We start from the raw sequence: 21,600 nt of genomic DNA on the forward strand, positions 1-21,600 counted from the left end.
CTTTTTTTTCCCCTAAGTTAATCATTTTATGATATGTGAATCATATCAAGAAGTATTATGAATCTTGTTGGTTTAAGACTTGTCCGTGATCATAGAAGGGTTGATTTACCTGACCAGGTGTGAAGTCTTGCTACTGAGTGTCCCCTCAGACAGTGAACTCACATGCCAGCCATGCTGTCGTGTTCTGGCAACATGGCACAGGGAGAGGAAAGTGACTGAAAACCTATGGAAGCACCCCCTTAGCCACACGACTCTCACGGATCTAAGTCCTGTACTGGAAGGTGCATTAACGGGGCTGGAGGAGCAGGCAGGAGACAGAAGAGGACAGTGGTGAGTGCAGGACTTGACTGAGAAGCAGCTGCTTATCAGCCAAAACCTTCAGGTAATAAGCATGGAAAGTTCCACACCACTCACCAAGGACAACTTACATGTTATCTTCCTGTTGCCAGACGATATCCCTTTGGGAAAAAGAAACACTTTGAGGTGATGATACTTCAGGCTTATTTTTTTAAGCTAAGGTGTTCAACGTCCCCTCTGCATTGGCATGGCAGAAAGGCCCTCAAACGTCCCCATCCCAACCCACCCCCTGGAGTGGTCCCAGGGCGTGAGAGTCAACACTCTCCAGGGATTTCAGTGTGTAGCGGAGCATGTCGACTGTTTGAGAGGCTCCCGTGTTAAGGGATAGCCCCTCCAACCAGGCTTCTCCTCTCCTGCTGCTTCCTTCCCTTTGAGCCATGCCCCTCCTGTTCTGGCCTCCTGCTTTGCAGTCAGCCTTTCACTGCACGCTGGAGACAAATCAAGAACGTGCGTGCATATTAATTTTTCTGTGCCATAAAAGGACCTAGATCATATTTACCTCTAAGAAAAAGAATTGGGAACCCTGATTATTCTTGGGTGGAAATGTCCTGAGCCTTGGAAAGGCTGTACCCCTCCAGCCCCCCCGCCGTGCTCTCCCTCTCCCCCCCCCCCCAGCGTCTTCTCCCACTGGCTCAGGAAACAAATGGCCTTCCTCAGCTGCGGGCCCTGCACTGCTGCCCAGTAGCTGGAGGTCTCGCGGTCAAGTGTCTGTCTCGGCTTCCTTTCATAGTGCTATTGGGTTCCAGGACTGAATGATAATATATTAATGTAACCTCGACCTCCATTTATTTGTTCTCCGCAGTGGCTAATTTTCTTGTGGTGTAAATCACAGAGGAGGAAAAGATTAACAGGCGGAAATATTTTTCCCTCCCAAGTTGAGAGGGGGTGTTGTCAATAATTAGGGCCTCAGTAATAAGCGTTTCAGTAGCACTCGTTGGCCCTGTGCTGGATTTTCAGCCTTACTTTGCTGACCAGGGGAGTGTCTGGGTTTAGCAGCCACAGTGAGCTTATCTCCTCACTGTCTGTGACCAAGATTGTGGTGACAGGAGAGCCCTTCTCATCTCTGATGAAGCCTTTAGTTCTCATGAAGACTGTGTCATTTCCCTGGTACGGCAGGAAGGCTACATTCCTCCCCACAATCCTGTGCCACTGGTCACCAGTGGGCATCTGTGTACACACAACTTTGTTAGCATAACGGGGCATTTTGCTCATCCTGATGCCATGCACTGGGTCTTTTTCTACCTTTGTATCTGCTACAGGACTGAGGGCTCTGGTGAAACAAGTCCCTCAGTCATAAAGATAATTCTGTATAGGTTGTTAACACAGGGGAACTTCAACATGTTAGCTTGTAGTAGCCTCTTTTCCCACCTTCGAATTTCCCTCAGGACATTTCTATTTCTGTGTTCTTACAAAATAAGGTGAGAATGAATGCATTACTGGAAAACCTGCCTGTTCGATAGCGTTTATACAGAAAGAACTCTCAGCAACAAACTTGCAAGTAGAAAGTGGGCCTTAGCCTTTGGGTGGGGTATATGGACACTGGGTGAGGTGCATGTTATTGTCGCGGATACCCTGCTTGCTATCTGTGAGTGGGGGGCTTAGGGAGGTGGTGGAAAAGGGTCCAACCAGGGAGATGCAAATGAGGTGGAGGAGCTGAGCGGCATGGGGAGCTCGGCCTTTTAGATTCCAGCAGAGCAAGGCGGAAGGCAAGGAAATCTGTCTCCATCATCTCAAAATTGCATAAGTCATTATCTCATGAGGGCTTAGCTTCGTTAGCCCAAACATTTGATATGAGTTGTGATCTTAAAGTAACTGTACTGGTAACTCATGGCACAGGGCTAGCGTGTGTGTCCTCTCATTGTATGATGGGATTGGAGACAAGAAAGCAATTTTCTCTCACAATGAGCCCCAGCCCAGAGAGAGAGTCCCATAGCTCTCTTTTCCCCTGAGTAAAGGAAGCGCTTTTTATAAAAGAGTTTATTTTTTGTACAGATTTACCTTTGTAGTTATCGAAAACTCCGCTCACAATCTCTCTGACCTTCCTTCTGTCCAAGATGGATAGTGGCACAGCAGGGAGAATGTTTCAGTTACTTTTTTTTTTTTTTTAAAACTTGAGCAGCTTACTTAATTTCAGTAGCTCTAGGTTCTACATCCCTGAAACAGAAATACAGACTTTACAAGGTTCTTGAGGGTTGAACTCGGTCATAGTGATCATTGTCATTATTATGGGGTTGGGGTGTATGCTTGGGGGATGCAGAACAGTATACTTCTTACAAGTAACTGAGAGATAATCAAATTACAGAAGGGATGTTGGCTTAGGGGATGTGTTCCAGTGATTGTGTTTCTCTGGGAAATAATTTCCATTGTTTAATTCCTTGCAGAATAATGGGACCACTGAGCATCAGGTGGAATCTTTCATAAGGAAAAAACTGGAGTCCCTGTTGAAAGAATCTCAGATTCGAGACAAAGAAGATGCTGATAGTTTCACAGTGAGGGCACTATTGAAGGCCACACATGAGGGCTTAAATGCACACCTGAAACAGGTACTCAACTCCCTCTTGTGCTTGTCCTTTGGTAGAAGGAAAGCACCTAATACTTTGTGTCTGATCATTTTTCAACTGCGAAATGCCTCTCCAAGCTTCTTCCATTTCTATTCCCGTGTTGATGGGGAAAGAAAGAAAGAGCTATAGCAAAATGATGTGAGAAATAGTTAAAAGTGGATGGCTGGGGTAGAAATGACTTAATACTGCTTGACTGGGCCCCCCACCCCCAGAATAAAAATGCAGTACTCAAACCCCCACACCCCCATCTTCCCTATGTGGCTCAGATAAGGAAAGAGCCACCGTGAGTCCCCTCCCCCAACATTCAGTCAGCCTCCTTGTGGGGCGACCATACTTCCTACCCACGGCTCCTGTGTGTCCACTTTCCCCCTCCATGCTGTGCCCTAATCTAGGCCAGTGTCCGTTTTACCTTGATTTCTCCTGCCCTCCTTCCATCTAATCTCCACTCTGAGGTCAGCAAGATGCTTTAAAAATGCAAAGCAGGCCACTTCATTCCATTGTGGAAAATTCTTCAGTGGCTTCCCATTACCCATGGAATAAATTACACTCTGAGCACACTTCCAGGGAACTTGCATCAGTGCAGTCTCCCTGCACCTCTACCCTCAAATTCCCCCATACTCGCTGACACATCGACTTCCATGGTTACTACAGATGCCTCAGCTGTCTTCTGTTCCTTCTGCCTGCAATATTCCTTCCATTTTTAAATGAAGCCTGCTTTTCACTGAAAGTGGCCTATCCCCACGCAGGCCTTTTGAATTCATACGCCCTGCACTGTGATCAGGCATGAAGGGCCCTGCCCAGCCAGGCTCACCGACAGGTACCTGACCCCAGCTTTGGGGAACTGTTGACAGCTGTGTCTCCTGGCAGGTACCAGGCCTCTCAATGCCAGTGTGTTCTCCGCCCCCCCCACCTCTCAAGGTGGCCTCAGCTACCTTTGGGGCAATGGTAGAGTGGAATAGGAGCAAGTGAGTGGGACCGCTTGGTTCCCCACCTAGCGGCAGATGGGGACAGTGTCCCCCGGGTGTTTCTCCAGAACTAAGGAAAATCCAAAAGAAGAATGATTATTCTTTATTTACTCAGCATCCGGATGTGAAGGAAAGTGTAAAGAAATCACATGGACGATCCCTCATGACCAATTTTGGAAAACATAAGGTATGAATTAAGAATGATAAATGTGCATAATTTACTGAAGGATTGATTCCGGGAGGAAACAGAAGAATATATCATCACGATCTTAGAATAACCAATGCTAGTTTAGCAGGATCACAGCAAAGGAAATAGTTGATAAATTTATTATTTAAAAAGTTAAGAACATTTGTTCATCAAAAATATCAGAAATATTATGATTTTTTTTGCCTTTAGAAAGTTTTTATTGTCATCAGTTGTGTTTCATCAATCTGGGTGGGAGTTTTTCTTGTTTTTAATGTGCTAATTAATTGCTTTTCAATGGTAAGTGACAACCCTTAGGTACCTCTTTGAATTGAATCACTTCCCAATGGAAGTTCTTGAATTACTTTTTTATTTTATTTTCCCCCCAATGTCCTGGTCATATTAGCAGCTATTTCCTCTGCCTGGAACACTTTTTTGTTGTGATCCTAATTCTCTTTCAGATTAGCTCTTTGACTTTTACCAATTCTTATTTTATACTCACAATGTATTCTGTAACTTTCCTGTGATGAATTTAAATATTGTGATAATTTAATTAATATATTTCCTTGTTTCTAAGCTGTGAGTTTAATTAGGATAAAATTACAGATGATTTTGGGAACCATCACATACTAGTAACCAAATAAATTGCCTGGCAGAGATGGTCAATAAAATAATGAAATGAGATGAGGGAAGTGTGCCCCTTGAATTTGGTACCATGTAATAATTTGTTATATATTTTTAATCATCTCTTGTATTGATTATATCCCTTTTTGTCTTTCCCTTTCCCATCCCTCCTAATGTCAAAGTCCTCAAGATGTCTATTGATATCGACCGATTTTTGAAACTGTTTGATGTGACCAAGTTGTCTACTCTATAAACGTCCAGAATTTGTTTTTATCATTTGGACTTACTTTGCTGTACATAATCCTCTCAAATTGCCTCCACTTTGTTGAAAAAGCTACACTTCATCCTTTTTTATGGCTGTGTAATACTCCCTGGGGCAGGTAGACCACATCTTGACCCAGTCGTCTGCTGATGGACATTGAGGCTGTTTCCTTTTCCTAGCTATTGTAAATAATGCTCTGTGAACCTTGTGGAAACCATGGGTTTCTGTGTTGATGGTTTTGTATTTTTAGATATCTGTCTGCCTACGGGTGGGATTTCTAATATTTCCTCTCTTTTTGATTGAGCTAAGTTGTATTGCTTTCCATAATGGTTGCAGCAGCTACATTCCCACCAACAGCATAATTGGGTTGCTTGGTGGAGGGAAGAATATTTCAGTACACATATACAACAAAGGACTTATATCCTGAACATATGAAGCTTTCTACATATTTAGACAGAGACTGTCTAAATTTAAGAAAACATAGACAAAAGACTTAAATGGCAATTTACAAAAGAAAATATCCCAATGGCAATTGGCTAATATGAAAAAGCTGCTGACCATATCAGATCTCTGGAAACTGTGAAGTGAAGGCAAACTTTCAGATGTACCAACCACAGAGGCAAGTATGAAAGTGACAGCACGAATAGTATTACTGACGATGCTGAACAACTTGAACTTCTAGATTCTCTAAGAGGAATGTACATTTGCCCAGCTGCTTTGGTACACTGGTTCACACTACCCACTAGGATGCACTCTGCACTATGACTGAGTTTCACTGGTATGCTTGACAATGTCATGACATGATATGTCCTGATATGTCATTGTGCACACAGGGAACAGTTCAATGTCTGTCAACATTAGAGTAGATAGGGTCCTCCTTGGTGGTGCAATGGGTTAAAGTGCAGCACGGTGGAGCTGTCCATAGCCACTGCAGCAAGAGTTTGATCCCCGATCAGGGAAGTGACCCACATGGCACAGCAAACCTCACCAGCTGCTCCCGTCAGCAGTGCATTTCAGTCAGTCCACCTGTTCTGCTCCCTACTTTGTCTTTGGTGAACCCTCTCACTCCCAGCACCTCTACCCTGAGCCCCAGTTCTTATATGCATATTTAAATAAATAAGTCTTTAAAAAAAGCCAAAAACATTAGAATGGCTAGGGGTTGCAGCACCTTCACATAAGGGAATACTTAACAACATTGAGGATGACAAAGTTATACCTGCACAACTCTGCAATCATAAGTCTCAAGAGAATATATAGTTGGTTTGGACCTTGTTATAAATGAACTCAATTTATGGGGTAAAATTCAGAGCAGTACTTACCTTTGGGGAGAAGGTAATGACTGAATAGGAAAATTAGAGGTCTTGGGAGCAGGTTAATACTCCATTTTCTTATATCGGTGGTTTCACTTTCTGCAAAGTCATGCTGTGCTCTTAAGATTGCTGTACTTTTCCAAATGTGTGTTATATCAATGTAAAGGTAAAACATAATTTATAAGACATCAATTATTAGATGGTTGACTTTGCACGAGATTGGTGTATTGTAGCTGGAATGTCTTTCCCCATCAAGAGGATAGTTTATTAGAATGTTGGGGAAAATAACCATTATAGTAAAAAACTGAAAAGAAGCCCAATGTTCATCCATAAAAACTGCTTAAGTAAGCCATAATTCATCCTCATAATGGACAGTTATGCCATCTTTATGTGACAGTTATGCCACACTGAGGCACCAAATATGCAAAACATCAAAGTAAAGTAAGACGAAAAATTGACTCTGTGGTGCTTTAACCATGAGTCGGTTGTCAAAAGTATATGATAAAAACATGTCATTTCTCCAAATATCTGTCATTGGTGATCCATTTCTTATTTCTACTTTTTACATTTAATATAAGAAATACGTTTTAGCAAGCCAGATTTATTATTGTGATACCTCAAATTACTAACCATAAGTGAAAATGTTCTTTATTTCTTTCTTGATTAAAATTACTCTTGAATTATTTTCTAAAGTAAACCTTTAAAGGAGGGCTTTAACTACCCTGCCTCAAGTTAAGAGGATGAATGCCCACTATTTATAGATTATTTTTGAAAATATTAATAGTACTGTAAGTTGAAAGTTATATCGCTTACAGAATGCTTTTCATCTTACCACTTTTAATTATCAAGACATTAATAATGATTTTTAAAAATGTGTTACTATCCTGCCTTTTATAAAACAGAATATAGCCTAAAGAGGCTATGCCAGGGTCTCCACTCCATGTTCACTGAAGTGCCTGAGGCATAAATAATACCAGAGAAGCTTCCAGATAAAATTGACACCACAGTGGCAGTGCAGTAGTGTCCATATATTTATACTAAAGTGTGACTTTTTTTTATTTTTAAGTATGAGAACCCGTGGAGGCTGACATGACCTGTGGTCATGTGGAGGTGGGGGTCCATTTTCCTTTCTAAGCCGCATTCCCCAAATGTCCAAAGGCCGCTGTTTGAACATCTTACCTTTGTTTGTGGAAGCTTTTATTTTTGATGGTAGGGTTTTCTGTTAGTATGTAGTTGCCAAATATTGGGATTATATCCAGTATAGAAGGGATGAAACCACATCATTCCTAAAAGGTTTTCTGTCTAACAGCTAATCCCTCCAGAAGAGAGCAGCTTTGTCTGGTAGCCTTTCAGCTTCATCCTGTGGGAAACAATTTTTATTCTGCTTTTAGAAATTAACAAAGGGCAAAATGTCAAAAGAACATTTTTAAATTAGTCATTTGAAAGCATACTGATCGAAAGCAAGGTTGGTAGATATTCATTAAAAACTTGCTGCTTTTTTTTTTTAAGATTTATTTGTTTATTCATACAGAACTGGGGTACAGGCAGAGATGCAGAGGGTGAGAGGATTCACCAGGTACAGAGCAGGGAGCAGAACAGGCAAATCTATGAAGTACACTGAGGAGGGGAGCAGCGGGCATTTCAGGAGCCGTCTGCCACACCATATGGATCTCCTCCCGGGCACGCAGGAATCGAACTCATGTGGAAGTTGGCTTTAGCTTCTTAGTGCAGTGCTTTAACCCGCTGCGCCACTAGGGAGGGCCACAGCATTAAGAAGCTAAAGCCACTTCAGCATGAGTTTGAATCCCCACTCTGGAGGTGACCCACAGGGCGCGGCAGACCTCTCCTGACTTGCCCGCTGCTCCCCTCAGCGGTACACTTTATCGATCTGCTTGTTCTGCTCCCCACTCTTTCTCTGGTGAATCCTCTCACCACCCCTGCACCTCTGGCCTGTACCCTAGTTCTGTATGTACAAATAAATCTTAAAAAAAAAAAAAAAACTTGCTGCTTTTTAAATTAAATCTACCTTTTATAAGTCAATAGGAATCGTGAGAATCCAATATGAGGACATCTTATCCCTTATAATCATTTAAATAGATAATCACAATTTTGACCAAACCTTTATAGAAACCTTAAATGCTCACTAATGAGGACTTTCATCATTTAGTGGCTTAGAGATCAGTTTTAGAACATGAAACCTACCTTTTTTATATTTTAATATAATTATGGCTAGATGCTTGTTATTTGTGGAGTGGTAAGCTACACTATTTGCTCAGTTTTCTCCTCCAAGTTAGTTTTTGTGTGTGTTCTAAAGTCCGGTCCATTCTTTGAATGTTGTAGATACTTGATGCAGTGACTATGTTGTTCCCTTTCCTGGGATTTTTCTTGCAGAAAACCACAAAGTCACGGTCTAAATCTTACAGTACTGATGATGAGGAGGAGGCGCAGCAGACTCCTGGCAGGGAAGCCGGCCAGCTCTACAGGTAAGAACGCCTCTCCTGGGTGCTCCATCAGGTGTCTGGGGCCACTCGCCTCCCAGTGTGCGAATTCTAGTTGGTCCTGTCAGGAGAATCTGACCACGAGGCGGTGTTCAGGTTAGCAGGTGTGCGCAGATAACTGGGAGTGAAATGATAATGCAGGTAGGGGACTCCTACGGAGTGCCAGCTGTAGCAGTTGGCAGGGAAAGGCATCTTCAGAGAGGCAGGGGCCAGGGTACAGAGGCTGTTCCCCAGCGACAGAAGGAGCCAATACGTGCTAATGATATTAAGAGCCACGAATCAGACATCAGTCACGCTTCGAACTTTGTTCTTCCGCTTACTGCCTTTAACTGGGAACAAGTTAGACACCTCTTTTCTGTCAACTTCTTAGGGTCATTGTAAGGCTTAAAGGGATTTATCTACTCAGCCTGGTAAATCCTACTGCAATTAACGAAGTGCTCAAAAATGTTAGTTGCTGTTTTCTTCATTATCGCCAGTAGAATTTAGGATGAGTAAAATGACCTCACCACATCCTGCTTTATAATCATTAGCCTTCCCCAAATTAGATTCTCACCAGGAGTTATAGAGTTTCCTAATCATACGATACAGAAGGCACATTCCTATCTTCCCATTAATTTATGAAGTACTATTGTTTTTTTTTTAAAGGTTTTTTTTTTTTTAATTTGTGCATATAGAACTGGGGTCCAGGTCAGAGAGTGGGGACAGTGAAAGGATTCACCAGAGACAGAATGGGGAGTAGAACAGGCAGATAGAGTGAAATACACTGCTGAGGGGAGCAGCAGGTGGGTCAAGAGAGGTCTGCTGGGCCATGTGGGTCAACTCCCTGGCTGGGGATCAAACTCGTGCCTAAGTGGCTGCTGATACCTTAACAATGCTGTGCTTTAACCCATTGTGCCACCAGGGAGGGCCCTGAAGTACTATTGTTTTACATCCTTATCAATCTTTTGAGAGTATAGGATTTCTCCCCCAGCGTGGTCACTGAAGCTCTCCCACCACTGAAGCACTGAAGTCCTTCACCATGATCTGCAGTGCTTTCTGCTCCTCCCTGTACCCCCCCGCCCCCACTACCACCAGTATTTACTATTAATTTTTAAAAATTTATTTATTTATGCACACAGGACTGGGGTGTAAGCCAGAGGTGTGTGTGGGAGGGTGAGAGGATTCAACATAGACAGAGTGGGGAGCAGAACAGGCCGACTGACGAAGCACACTGCTGAGGGGAGCAGCGGGCGGGTCAGGAGAGGTCTGCTGTACTTTCTGGGTCAGCTCCCTGGTCAGCCAGGATTTGAACTCATGCTACAGTGGCTTTGATATTTTGATAGCTCTGTCTTTAACTCCTGCACCACCAGGGAGATCCTTAGCCATAATTTTTTAGACCTGTCAATATTCATGAGTAAATGAATTGTCTTATTTTTCCCTTAGCCCATTTATTGGATATATTTAAGTATGATTAGGATAAGGATTTTGGTCTTATCTTTAATCAGTACTGAATAAATATTCACCAGGGAATAAATCTATTATCACTCTCATTCTTAATATGTTCTTCCTTGGTAAGAGCTGGAGATTTTGATAGATACATGTCCCCTTAGAGGAGGAAAGTGTGATGTAAAAGGAATGTAGTCATCTGTAGAGCAATTTAACTGTGGTAAGAGAATTTGTAAAGTTGTGGAAGGGATTTTAGGAGTGGTTTAAGAAAGTTGAATATAGAAATAATGTAAAGGAGAAAATAAAAATTAATTATACCTCTAAAAGAGAATCACTGTGGTGGAACATCACACTTGGGTTTTGGTCCTGGCTTCATTGCAGGTGGGTAGGGAGGGGTGAGTAACCAAAAACCTGTCTCTTCCAGCCTTAAAATGTCACGAGTCTGGGTGTGTCTCCTGCAGGTTGGGTCGCCGAAGGAAAACCATGAAGCTGTGCCGGGAGCTGTCCGACTTGGTGATCTACATGAACTCAGTGGCTGCCCAGGATGTTGTGGATGACGGTAAGCACTGAGTGTTTTTCAATGGCCTCATCTTTGCCAAATGTTAGTCTCTTATTAATGAGACCATTAGCACACGTTTCTGGAATTGTGGAGAAAGCAACTCGAGTGTCGGGAAATTGACTGGTGGTACATCATGTGAAGGGCTCTGTTGGTTACTGTGCTGTTGTCACTGTGGAGTTCAGGGACATTTCCTATATGGGGCAGAAGACTGATTCTCACAGAAAGACAAATGTATTGGCGTGACATCTTCCCCCGTGCTTAGCTGTGGAGACCTGATCTGGCCACATGGCTGGGCCACAGATGGCCTCTCCAAGTATAAATGCCCTGAAGAAAGAAGAAATTATCTGGGTCAAAAAGCACCTTGTAATGACCCATAAAAGGAAACTTTACCTTTGATGAAAATCATTGAACAGAATGAAATTTTAATGAACAACAAATTCAGAAATATTGACATATTCTTCATTTTTTCACCTCTCAATTGGTTGAGAAATTCTGATCATAATTGTTTTAACCTGGACTTTTCTGTTAGTTGCTTCTTCCCCTCCCTCAGTCTTCCTTTCTCATTTCTGTTGTTTAGTGGTGAATTGTTAAAGAAATAAACTGTGGCCATGAGATTTTCCAACCTAATTTTAATTTTAGTAGAAACAAAATATAAGCCAAAATCTCTTTTTGGTTTTCAACAAGTATAGTGAAGGCCAACCAATACTGTAGTGAGTCGTATGGCCTCACAAACTACCAGAATTCTCCCCTCAGATTTCCCTCTTTCCCCTCATTCTATACTTGCATCTTAATATTTGCAGATTTACTTCCGTTTGAGGCTGGTTCCTTCTTTAAATGGTAATAATTATAAAAAAAAATTGAACTAATTTTGCAAGTGAGAATATAACAAATTGTTGGATTCTTATTGCAAATGAGCAACACGTTCTTATAGTAACTGCCCACGCTTGAAAATAAGAGCAGAAAGGGGTTTAATGGCATTAAAACTCTTTTTGGTTTAGAGGAATGTCACTTCTAGTAAATACCTTGGGAAATCATAATCATATTAGATTAATGGGAAATAATATTGAGTACTATTTAGCTTTTGAACTTCAAATGTTTGTCTTTTGTTTTTTTTTTCTTTTTAGAAGTAAAATAAATAATAGATACTGCTTGCCTCATACTAATGCAAAGCAAACCCATTCTATTAATACTCAATGTGTCTAATTAGCTAGGTCATCTATACTTTTCTATTATACTTCTTTACTCATATCTTTATTTTCCCTCACCGTCATCCTTTTAGCCCTTTGTCTCTTCCCTCAACCTCAGAGTCCTCAGGATGTTTATTGATGTCCACTAGTTTTAGAAGGTGTTTTACTTTATCAAGTTGTCTGCTGTGTAAATGTCCAATATTTGTTTTTATCTTTCTAACTTATCTGCACATAATTCTCTCAAATTTCTTCCATTTTGTTGAAAATGCTGTGTTTCTTCTTTTTTACAGATCTGTAATATTCCATTCTATTCTGTAATAGATCACGTCCTCTGCTGGTGGACATTTAGCTGCTCACATGTCCTAGCTGTTGTAAATAATGCTGCATTCAATGTTGTTGGACATGTGGACTTTCATGTTGATGGTTTCATGTTTTGTGTATATAGATAGCAGCAGCATCTTAATGACAATATGTTTATATTATGTGAACAGAGAAGACATAATACATAATATAGTCCTCTTCCATCTGTTCATGGCTCATCAGAAATACTGTGTATATTTTCTCCTATCTCAAAGCATTCCACATTGAAATCTGCAAGTAAGACCACATTTGATATGCTTCAGATATGTAAACTATGCCAATCAGTTATGTCAATAAAATATGTTAAGGAAAGCAGCTATGTGAAGGACACAATCAGATGAAAAAGTGTAATTCGCAATTTTTTTGTGTCCCACTTAGATTTACTACTGTGTCTAATTCCAGCTCTACTCACTTAGCAAGTGTTTAATATCTAAGGTACATGCTGCTGGGGACAGGAGGCGCTGACAAGCATGCACAGTCTGGAGACCACAGCCGTCCTCCATGGGTCAGCTGTGCCCAGGTGGTCACAGTGCGCGCTACAGAGAGACTCTGGGCACGTCTGAGTCTTTAGCAAAAGTTTTCCAGCAGGGCATATGGTTGGCTGTTTTAGGGATCATATATGAATGTTAAGTGAAATGGTGGGAGGGGTGGAGCCTTGTAGTTTGGGGTTTGGAGAGACGGATAGGAGATTAAATGTTTGAAGATTTACTCCATCATGACCCCCAAACTTGCAGTTTCCTTGACCCTGGGTTGACCCCTCCTGGTGAAGGTTCAAATGGAAACTCTGGTAGAGGCTTCCTGGATTTTTTGCTTTTTCCCAGTTTTCTATATTTCTCCCCATTATTTATAAGCCTAGCTAGGTGGATGCTTACTTGCGTCTAAAACTTTAAAAAAAAATCTCTTTTAGAACCCTTTTCTCCATTATTATTATTTTTTTCTCCTAAACAGCATTTGTTTGACTAGCCCCACAATTCTAATCAAGTCAACTTTAAAACTCAGATTTTCTTATATGGCAGTTGGTCCTTTTCCTTCATTTTCTCGGGCCCTGGATGCTACAGGATAATGTGTTCCATGTGTGCTTTGAGATGAATGCCTTCCATTCATGTAGGCATGGGATAAATCCTGAAGATAGTTTTATTTCTCTATAGGTTTCTAGATCATTGGCAGAGATATTGTTTGAATTATGTACTTAGAAAATAACTTTGGGCTCTTCCTGGTGATGCAGTGGTTTAAATTGCAGCACTATGAAGCTATCTGCAGCCCTTAGCACAAGTTCAATCCCCGGCTCTGGAGGTGACTCATATGGTGCAGCAGACCTCTCTTGTCCTGTCCACTGCTCCCCTCAGCAGTGTATTTCAGTGCATCTGCCTGTTCTGCTCCCTACTCTGTCTCTACTGAATCCTCTCAGCCCCAAACCTCTGGCCTATACCCCAGTTCTTGTGTGCATAAATAAGTAAATTTTTAAAAAGAAAATAATTTCTCTAACAGCCCTCTTCATTCTAGTCAAATAAACATGAATTAGTGAGATTATTGAATTCCTGGGGCCCAGAACACGAGGCCCAGAATTGGGCAGTTATCTAGCAAAACACCACTCTGATTTGGCCTCAAGTGGCTAAAAGAGTCCCAAGAGTAGAATGCTGCAGGTCTTTCTTGGCCAGGAGCTGCCCCTAGTCTGATTGGATTGAACTTTTGCTCTCTTACCATTTCTGTCATCTGACAAAGTCTTGTGTGAGTGGTGCTTTGTTGTCTTCTCACTTTTTTATTTTTAACTACTAGGAACCACGGGGAACGTGTTGTCATTCAGTGAGACCAGAGCACATCAGGTAGTTCAGCAGAAATCGGAACAGTTCATGATTTACAACCAAAGGCAGCTCACGAGGATTTACCCTTCTGCTTACCGCATCGATTCCAGTAACTTCAACCCCCTGCCCTACTGGAACGCAGGCTGCCAGCTGGGTACGTGAGCCCCGTCTCGGAGGGTTCTGGGGGTCCTGACTAGCTGCCTTCCCTAATTCTCCAACTTTGCATTGGCACAGTGGCACTCAACTACCAGTCTGAAGGGCGAATGATGCAGTTAAACCGAGCCAAATTCAAGACAAATGGCAACTGTGGCTACGTCCTGAAACCCCAGCCCATGTGCAAAGGTGCGTGTTCATTACGCAGTGGTGGCAGAGTGCAGGGGACCACGTTGACCGGGTTCTCTGGGTGCATTGCATTGTGACTTAAGACAAAAGCTTGGTTAAGGTGTGGGAATAGTAATTAGAACTCTTGTCACTCCTGTTTAATATGTGGGTAGCTCAGAGCTTAGAATTTTCTCTGTTGGGCCGTGATTATAAAGAGGGACATGGAAAGCAATGCTTTGAGTCCAGACAGCCAGTGCCACAGGGTGATGGTTTCTGAGCATTACTTAAAATAGCTGCTACCCCCCTCCCTTTCAGAATATATGGAGAGGAGATATTGTCTCCTAGGTAGTGTGCATCTGAAGTGTGCTGGGAAAATTAAAATATCACCTGTAACAACTTTAGCAAGTCCTTTTAGTGTCTCCCAGGTACAAGAGTGATAACCAAAAAAGCAAAGAGATATAGTGTTAGATTGAAAAGAAAACAAAAAAACTTCCTATTGCTTTCACACATTATAGTCCTCTGAAAAAGTTTCCAAATTGGATTTTTGACAGGTCAGGTAAAAACAGTGTTGACAGATGTGTCTTCATGTCTTCAGGCTTTGCGTCTGTCTTACTCCATTGACTTCACTTGTGCTCCTGGTAGATTCACTTGGTACCTGAGGTGGGTTAGGTGAGGCAGGCAGCATGATTGCTCTACATGATGGGCATTGAAATCAAATGCTCCTCTTTTTGCTAGCAGGGTTGATAATCACATTGCAGACACTTCAAATCGGCCCTTTCCTCTGGCCTCTGGGAACACAGATTCTAAGGACATCTACAGCTAGAGATGCCAGCTGGTGGTGCCTTCAGGCAGAAGCCAGGCTGATAGTTATGTGATAATTACTTAGTTCTAAGAAACACTGCGTTAATTCAACATTTGCTGTTGCTTTATTCTACAAGCTTAAGCAGTCTACCTGTGTGTGTTTCCCAGGCTACCCAACCTTAGAATTTAACCCAGGCTTTACTCTGCTTAGGCACTTTCAACCCTTTCTCTGGTGATCCACTTCCTGCCAATCCCAAAAAGCAGTTAATCCTCAAAGTGATCAGTGGGCAACAGCTCCCCAAACCTCCAGATTCCATGTTTGGAGATCGAGGCGAGGTAAGCTCAATTGGTTTGTTGTGATTGTGTTTACATTTCATCTGAAATGTCTCCAGGACTCTCCACCTCTTCTGTGTGTGTGCGTGTGCATGTGTGTGTGTGTGTGTGTGTGTAAATGAGCATTGATCTCAGCTCATCCTATTAACCAACTAACTGGAAAATTTTCAGGATGTGAATGTGCCTCATCCAATTCCCAGGGCAAGACTGACATAGCAATGATATAATTGAGAAGTGAAGAACAGTTTTATTCTTCATAAAACCTTGTATAAGAGTATGTCTTAACCTCCATTCACATTCCTTCCTCATCTTCCTAGGACCCTCATTGCTGCTGGGTATCAGCCTCTTTCTCCCTGGGGCCACTCGCTGATTTGTTATCATTTGCTCCCTGCTCTGTAGTATGATTTTAAAATGTCTCCCGTGACCACAGCTTCCTCTCTTTGCCAGGGCTTTAATTCTATCTTTCCCGTGATACCAAAGACAGGTGTGTGAACCACTCCCCTGCCTGAAAGCCCCTCCTTGCTCCTGGCCTCTTTCTCTAGCGTGGCCATTTCTTACCAGTCTCCTTGCTGTTTCGCCTGTTAGACATTCATTTCTAGATCTTGAGTATGCATGGGTGGGCTGCACCCATGGGTGGGCTGCAGTTTGGTACGACCAGAAACTCTTGGTCTCAAATTTTAGTTGACCTCTTGTGCTCACGACAGCCCCCGTGTCAACCCCCACCCCTTTCTCTGCAGTGGCCATTTCCAAAGTTTGCGCCTCAAACCTGTGTACTCCCTTATCCGCATCATATGGATCCATCTCGTACCTCTGGAAGCCTGAGCTGCAGGCAGAACCGTTTCTGACATCTCTGCCTCCAGCCTAAGCTGAACCACTACCCTCTCTGCCTTTCTGGTCAGTCCTGCTGCAGTGACCACCCCACTGACTGGTCTCTCTATCTCCATTCTGTTCTCTGAGAAGCAAGGACAAGTGGCAATAGCAGGAAGTGTTTCCTTGTTTTAATGACTGCAAAAAGGAAGATTGATTTCTATTTAAAAATTTTTTATTTAAAAATTTCTATTTAAATTTTTTTAAACCTCAGAAAAACTGTTAATAGTAAAATGAACACCAGATTCGCCAACAAAACTATAAAATTTTGTGATGTTTGCTTCCTGTCTTTGTGCTTCTCTATGTGATAGAGTCAGAATAAATGCACTTGGCAGAAACCCTGCCCGGAAACTGTTCTGGCCCTCCAGGAGCCCTCAGGAACTGCAGGGCATTTATGCGTGCAGCGTGATGGTACCTGGACAATGGGGTTTCTTTAACATAGTTTTCATTATATTGGTATTATCTGCCTTTGTAATTAATACACAGTCTGTGAAGTTAGTGTGATCTTTTAAATGTTTAAGGGATGCCTGTCTTTGTAATTAAAATAAAATCCAACTCTTTATTTCTTGGCTTATACATTTGCTATCAGGAGATTATGACTGTTTTTGAGCTATGGACTCTTTCTGCCTAATGTTTTCAAATGCCTAAAATAAAGTAACGTGGGCTACCTAGTGAAACAATTATATTGAAATTCACTTATCAGACTATTAAAAGCAAAAGTGACTTACAAATGTGTACCTGTTACTATTAATACAGAAATATCAGCATCTAGAGGAGGGTCAATATTACTAGTGTTTTGAAGTTATGATACACATAGATGATCTTTTGCGACTTCTGCAACAACTATATATATAAATATGAGATGCTTAGTCTCAAGCTTTATGTAAATGGTTTTATGGTGTGGACTCATATCTGGATAGCTCAACATTATGGCTATGAAGTAGAGCCTTGTTCCTTTCCATTGTAATATTCATTTAATGGCTATGCCATCACTTTTCGATTGCGTTTGTGACAGTCATTCAGTTTATTTCTAGTGCTTGACTGTTATGAGTACAGTGGCACTAAACATTCGTGTGTGGACAACAGCTGTCATTTCTGTTGGGTGTATACAACTGAAATGGAGTTGTAAGCTCAGTGTAAAGTTTGCTTAGCTACGTAGATACAGGCAAAAAAATTCAGCTTTTATTCTTGCCACATATATTTGACTCTGTTGCACCCGGTACAGCTTCTCTTTCTTAGTAGGTAAGTCAGAAATGGGATGTTGGTAAAGGGTGAGCATTTTGGCCAATATTCTCAAATTAGTTAATACATGTGTAGAAATGGATCCTTTATAATAATTTTCTCCCTCTGTGTGTACAGATCATTGATCCTTTCGTTGAAGTTGAAATTATCGGGTTGCCAGTAGATTGCTGTAAAGAGCAAACCCGTGTGGTGGATGACAATGGTAAGAGAACAATCTGAATTCACTTTCCAATCAGGACACTCTAGACATAATATTTACACTGTAAAATAGAATAGAAACAAATCCCTTGAGTCTATAATTGCCATCTGAATTTACGTGAAGAGTTTTCAATACATAAAGCAAAATAAACATTGGACACAGGAATAGTATGTTTTCATGGGTGTTGTAATGTAGGCTTCCAAGACTTTTCCTTTGGAGACACATTTTTTTTTTCTAGTGAAAAGAATAAATATTATTATTTTTTCATCCTCTTTTTTTTAAAGTTATTTATGTATACAAAACTGGGATACAGGTCAGAGGTTCCTGAGCGGTGAGAGGATTCACCAGAGACAGAGTGGGGTGCAGAACAGGCAGCAGGCAAGACAGGAGAGGTCTGCTGCACCTGTGGGTCACCTCCCTGGCTGGGGATCGAACTCGCACTTTAAAGCAGCTGCAGCTAGCTTGCAGTGCTGCATCCTAACCCATTGCACTACCAGGGAGGGCCGAGTGAATGTTATTTTAAGGGAACCGAGTTAAAGCTCCACTTAGACAAATGACTTCATTATAATTTTATTATATGTTTTCATGACATGAGTCCCTCATGGTGCTCATTCAAAGAGTTTTTCATGTCTTGAAGATGATTCTCATTTTTTCTGGATCATGAAAAACTCGACAGACAAGTGCAGCCCACTCAGGACAGTCTTTATATGAACAGACCAGAGAGGCCTGCAGAGGACTTTTTCTAAGTGCTCGGAAAGTAATTTGGTGAATAACACAAATCTATTACTGAAGAAGCAATATGCTTTAAGAAGATACCCTCCAATATAATGTGTCCCCACCACTGCACAATAGATTTTTTTTTTTAAATCACAGAAGTAAATGGGAGGTTATCACTTAGTTAACAAAGAAATGACCTTTTCTCATGAGGGATGGTCGTATCTCAGTGATTTTGCAGTCCATAATTATTTCATTAGCTAAGGTGTTTAATAAGATTAAGTGGCCAGTGATTTCTGAGTGCATACATTTAATACAACATTTTCATTTTTGGAAAGGGAAACCAAATTCACAGACTCTTGAATTTTCATCAGTGTGTATAATCATTTTATCTTAGAGAAGTTTAGCAAGAAATTATTTTGTGATTTTTGGAATTTGAATTGAATTATATATCTCTTCTATTTACTTTGGTAGCTATGAAAATGTATCATCTTTCATGTGTTAAGGTTTTGCATCATGAGAAGCAACTGGAAATCAATAGTGTGGTAGCAATTTGGCTCGGTGACTAATTGCATGAATTTGGGTATATTATTTTCTCTGAATTCTAGCTTCCTCAACTATAAAATGAGTTATAAATATTTATATTTTCTACTTAAAAATGAGCTTGTGTTGCTTGTGTAATTTTTTTTCTTTCTTTTTTTAAGATTTATTTATTTTTACACAGAGAACTGGGGTACAGGCCAGAGGCTCAGGGGCAGTGAGAGGCTTCACCAGAGACAGAGTGGGGAGCAGAACAGGCAGATCCACGAAGTACACTGCTGAGGGGAGCAGCGGGCGGGTCAGGAGAGGTCTGCCACGCCATGTGGATCTCCTCCGGGGCAGGCGGGAATCGAACTCATGCGGAAGTGGCTTTAGCTTCTCAGTGCTGTGCTTTAACCCGCTGTGCCACCAGGGAGGGCCTGCTTGTGTAATTTTTAAAAGTGTTATATTCTTAAAAGTCAGCAATATATACCTCTTAATTAGAGGATTGCAAAACCACATAGAAAAATGCTGCAGGTGATTATTAGAGTAGGTGGGTCCATGGCGAGCGAGAAGCATGACTCTACAGGTGGGGAGAGACTATTGCTTTTGTTAAATGTTATTCTAAGATCACCACTGTCGGTAATTTTCAAGCCCACTGAAACATTTTGGGTGATGTCTAACAGAGCATAGGCTGCCGTGCAATTTTGCATCCGAAATTATTTGAACTAATATTATAATTTACAGGCAATTTTCTTAGCAATTATTTTCTAGCAATGGGGTAAACTCCAAATCTTTATTTCAGTGAGACAGCCTGGAGTGGCTCGGTCATCTTGGTGAGTTTAATAACCATTGCAAGTAATTTCGCTGTCTGCTTTGCAGATGTTGCTGTCAATTCATTTTTAGCCACGTCATTTGCTTTTCTTTTCCTATTTCTCTGAGGATTTAACCCTGTGTGGGAAGAAACCCTGACATTTACAGTGCACATGCCAGAAATAGCTTTGGTTCGGTTTCTTGTGTGGGACCACGATCCTATTGGACGAGACTTCGTTGGGCAAAGAACGGTGACCTTCAGCAGCCTAGTGCCCGGTAAGTATGGGAGTGACTTTCCTCTCTAGAGCAGATTATTTTCAGAGAAGACTTAAGATAGGAGATGTGAAATTCATGATCTATGAAATGTGTTCATGACAGTGGGTGTGTGTCTGTGTGTTCTGTAAAATGTAAAGAACTGTGATAAAAAGTCAGATACTTAATTTTGTTGCACCCGTGTGGAAGCCAAATGCAATTCTAACTAAAAGGAAACTACTCTCTCTGCTTGTATTAGGCTATCGACATGTCTATTTGGAAGGATTGACAGAAGCATCCATATTTGTCCACATAACAATCAATGAAATTTATGGAAAGGTGAGAAAGATTTTAGGAATTAAAGCTACGCACAACAATGACATGGGCCTTAGTAAAGGTATTTTCTGACTCGTGAAAGGAATATAAATCTTGACAAGCTGTCTTTCAGCAAGAAGCGAGCAGAGGTGTAGGGTAGGCACTCAGTCCTTCTACCTTTGGGGGTCTCTGGGCTAATGAGAATTGAGAAGACTATTATTTTCTCTGGCAATCATTTGTTTGGTAAAGCAATGAAAATAGAGTTCAATGATGAATTTTATTTTAATTCCTAGAAGGACCCAGCTGGCTGCAGTGAATTACCTGTCCCGACCAGTCTGTGAGCCCAGCCAGTTCTCAAAAGGACACATTCAGTCCGTGCCATTGTGTTTAACTGCAAACCTAAAACTCATGAATGAATTTAAAGCTACCCACAGGACTAAAAAGAAAGAGATCACAAAAATGTGTTTGAGTTCTCTCCTAGTGCTCTCTTCCCTATAACGTTCCTTTGAGCATTACAGATCAGTAGGCTCTCTGCTGCTCACTGGGCCACTGGAATGCATTTTCAGCACCAGATGTGATCTGGAAGGGCTGTCAGAGCATGGCATGGGTTTCCAGAAAGGCCTAGTGCTCTTTAGTAGGAAGCCCATGTAACCTGGGACTTCCCCTCCCAGGGTCCATGCATTCCTGCTGACTTATCTTCCTCATCTAGAAATGTGGATAAAAATAGTACCTGTTTAGTGAGTAAATAAATATTAAGACTTAGAAAGCTGCCTGGCACACAGGAAGTGCTCAGAAATAATGGTGAATATTAATACTGTTTTGTTAGTTGTTGCTAGTCCTGTTCAGTCAGAATTCAGGGGTATATGTTTATCCTGACATCATTCTATAGGAGTGGTGGGGCAAGGATCCTAATTTCTAAAAGTTAGGAAGTTTACCCATGATTTTCTATGTTTAGTCTTGAGTTTCTGTTTCTGCTACTTGTTAAGATCTTTCCTCTAAATACATTGAAATGTAAGTGAGAAAAAAAAAGAATCTGGAATTTCTAGGAATGCCAATTAACGAATATCTCTACCATTTATCATGCCAGAGTGACAAACAATACAGAATTAGTTTAAAACTTAAGCTGGATG

The 21,600-nt window shown here is 41.4% G+C and overlaps 1 protein-coding gene across 1 annotated transcript in view; it reads left to right on the forward strand.

Moving 5' to 3' along the window:
* PLCH1 (phospholipase C, eta 1) overlaps positions 1-21,600 on the forward strand; it is a 126,011-nt gene that overhangs the window by 98,092 nt on the left and 6,319 nt on the right. The window contains exons 11-20 of the mRNA XM_004682327.2: positions 2,739-2,900; positions 3,999-4,070; positions 8,655-8,746; positions 10,648-10,745; positions 14,069-14,248; positions 14,329-14,436; positions 15,428-15,552; positions 17,776-17,860; positions 20,033-20,179; positions 20,415-20,494. Of these exons, the coding sequence (XP_004682384.1) occupies positions 2,739-2,900; positions 3,999-4,070; positions 8,655-8,746; positions 10,648-10,745; positions 14,069-14,248; positions 14,329-14,436; positions 15,428-15,552; positions 17,776-17,860; positions 20,033-20,179; positions 20,415-20,494 (1,149 nt within the window). The remainder of the gene's footprint in view (positions 1-2,738; positions 2,901-3,998; positions 4,071-8,654; positions 8,747-10,647; positions 10,746-14,068; positions 14,249-14,328; positions 14,437-15,427; positions 15,553-17,775; positions 17,861-20,032; positions 20,180-20,414; positions 20,495-21,600) is intronic.

This window comes from Condylura cristata, unplaced genomic scaffold, assembly GCF_000260355.1.
Source record: "Condylura cristata isolate star-nosed mole 26May11 unplaced genomic scaffold, ConCri1.0 scaffold00014, whole genome shotgun sequence".
NCBI lineage: Eukaryota > Metazoa > Chordata > Mammalia > Eulipotyphla > Talpidae > Condylura > Condylura cristata.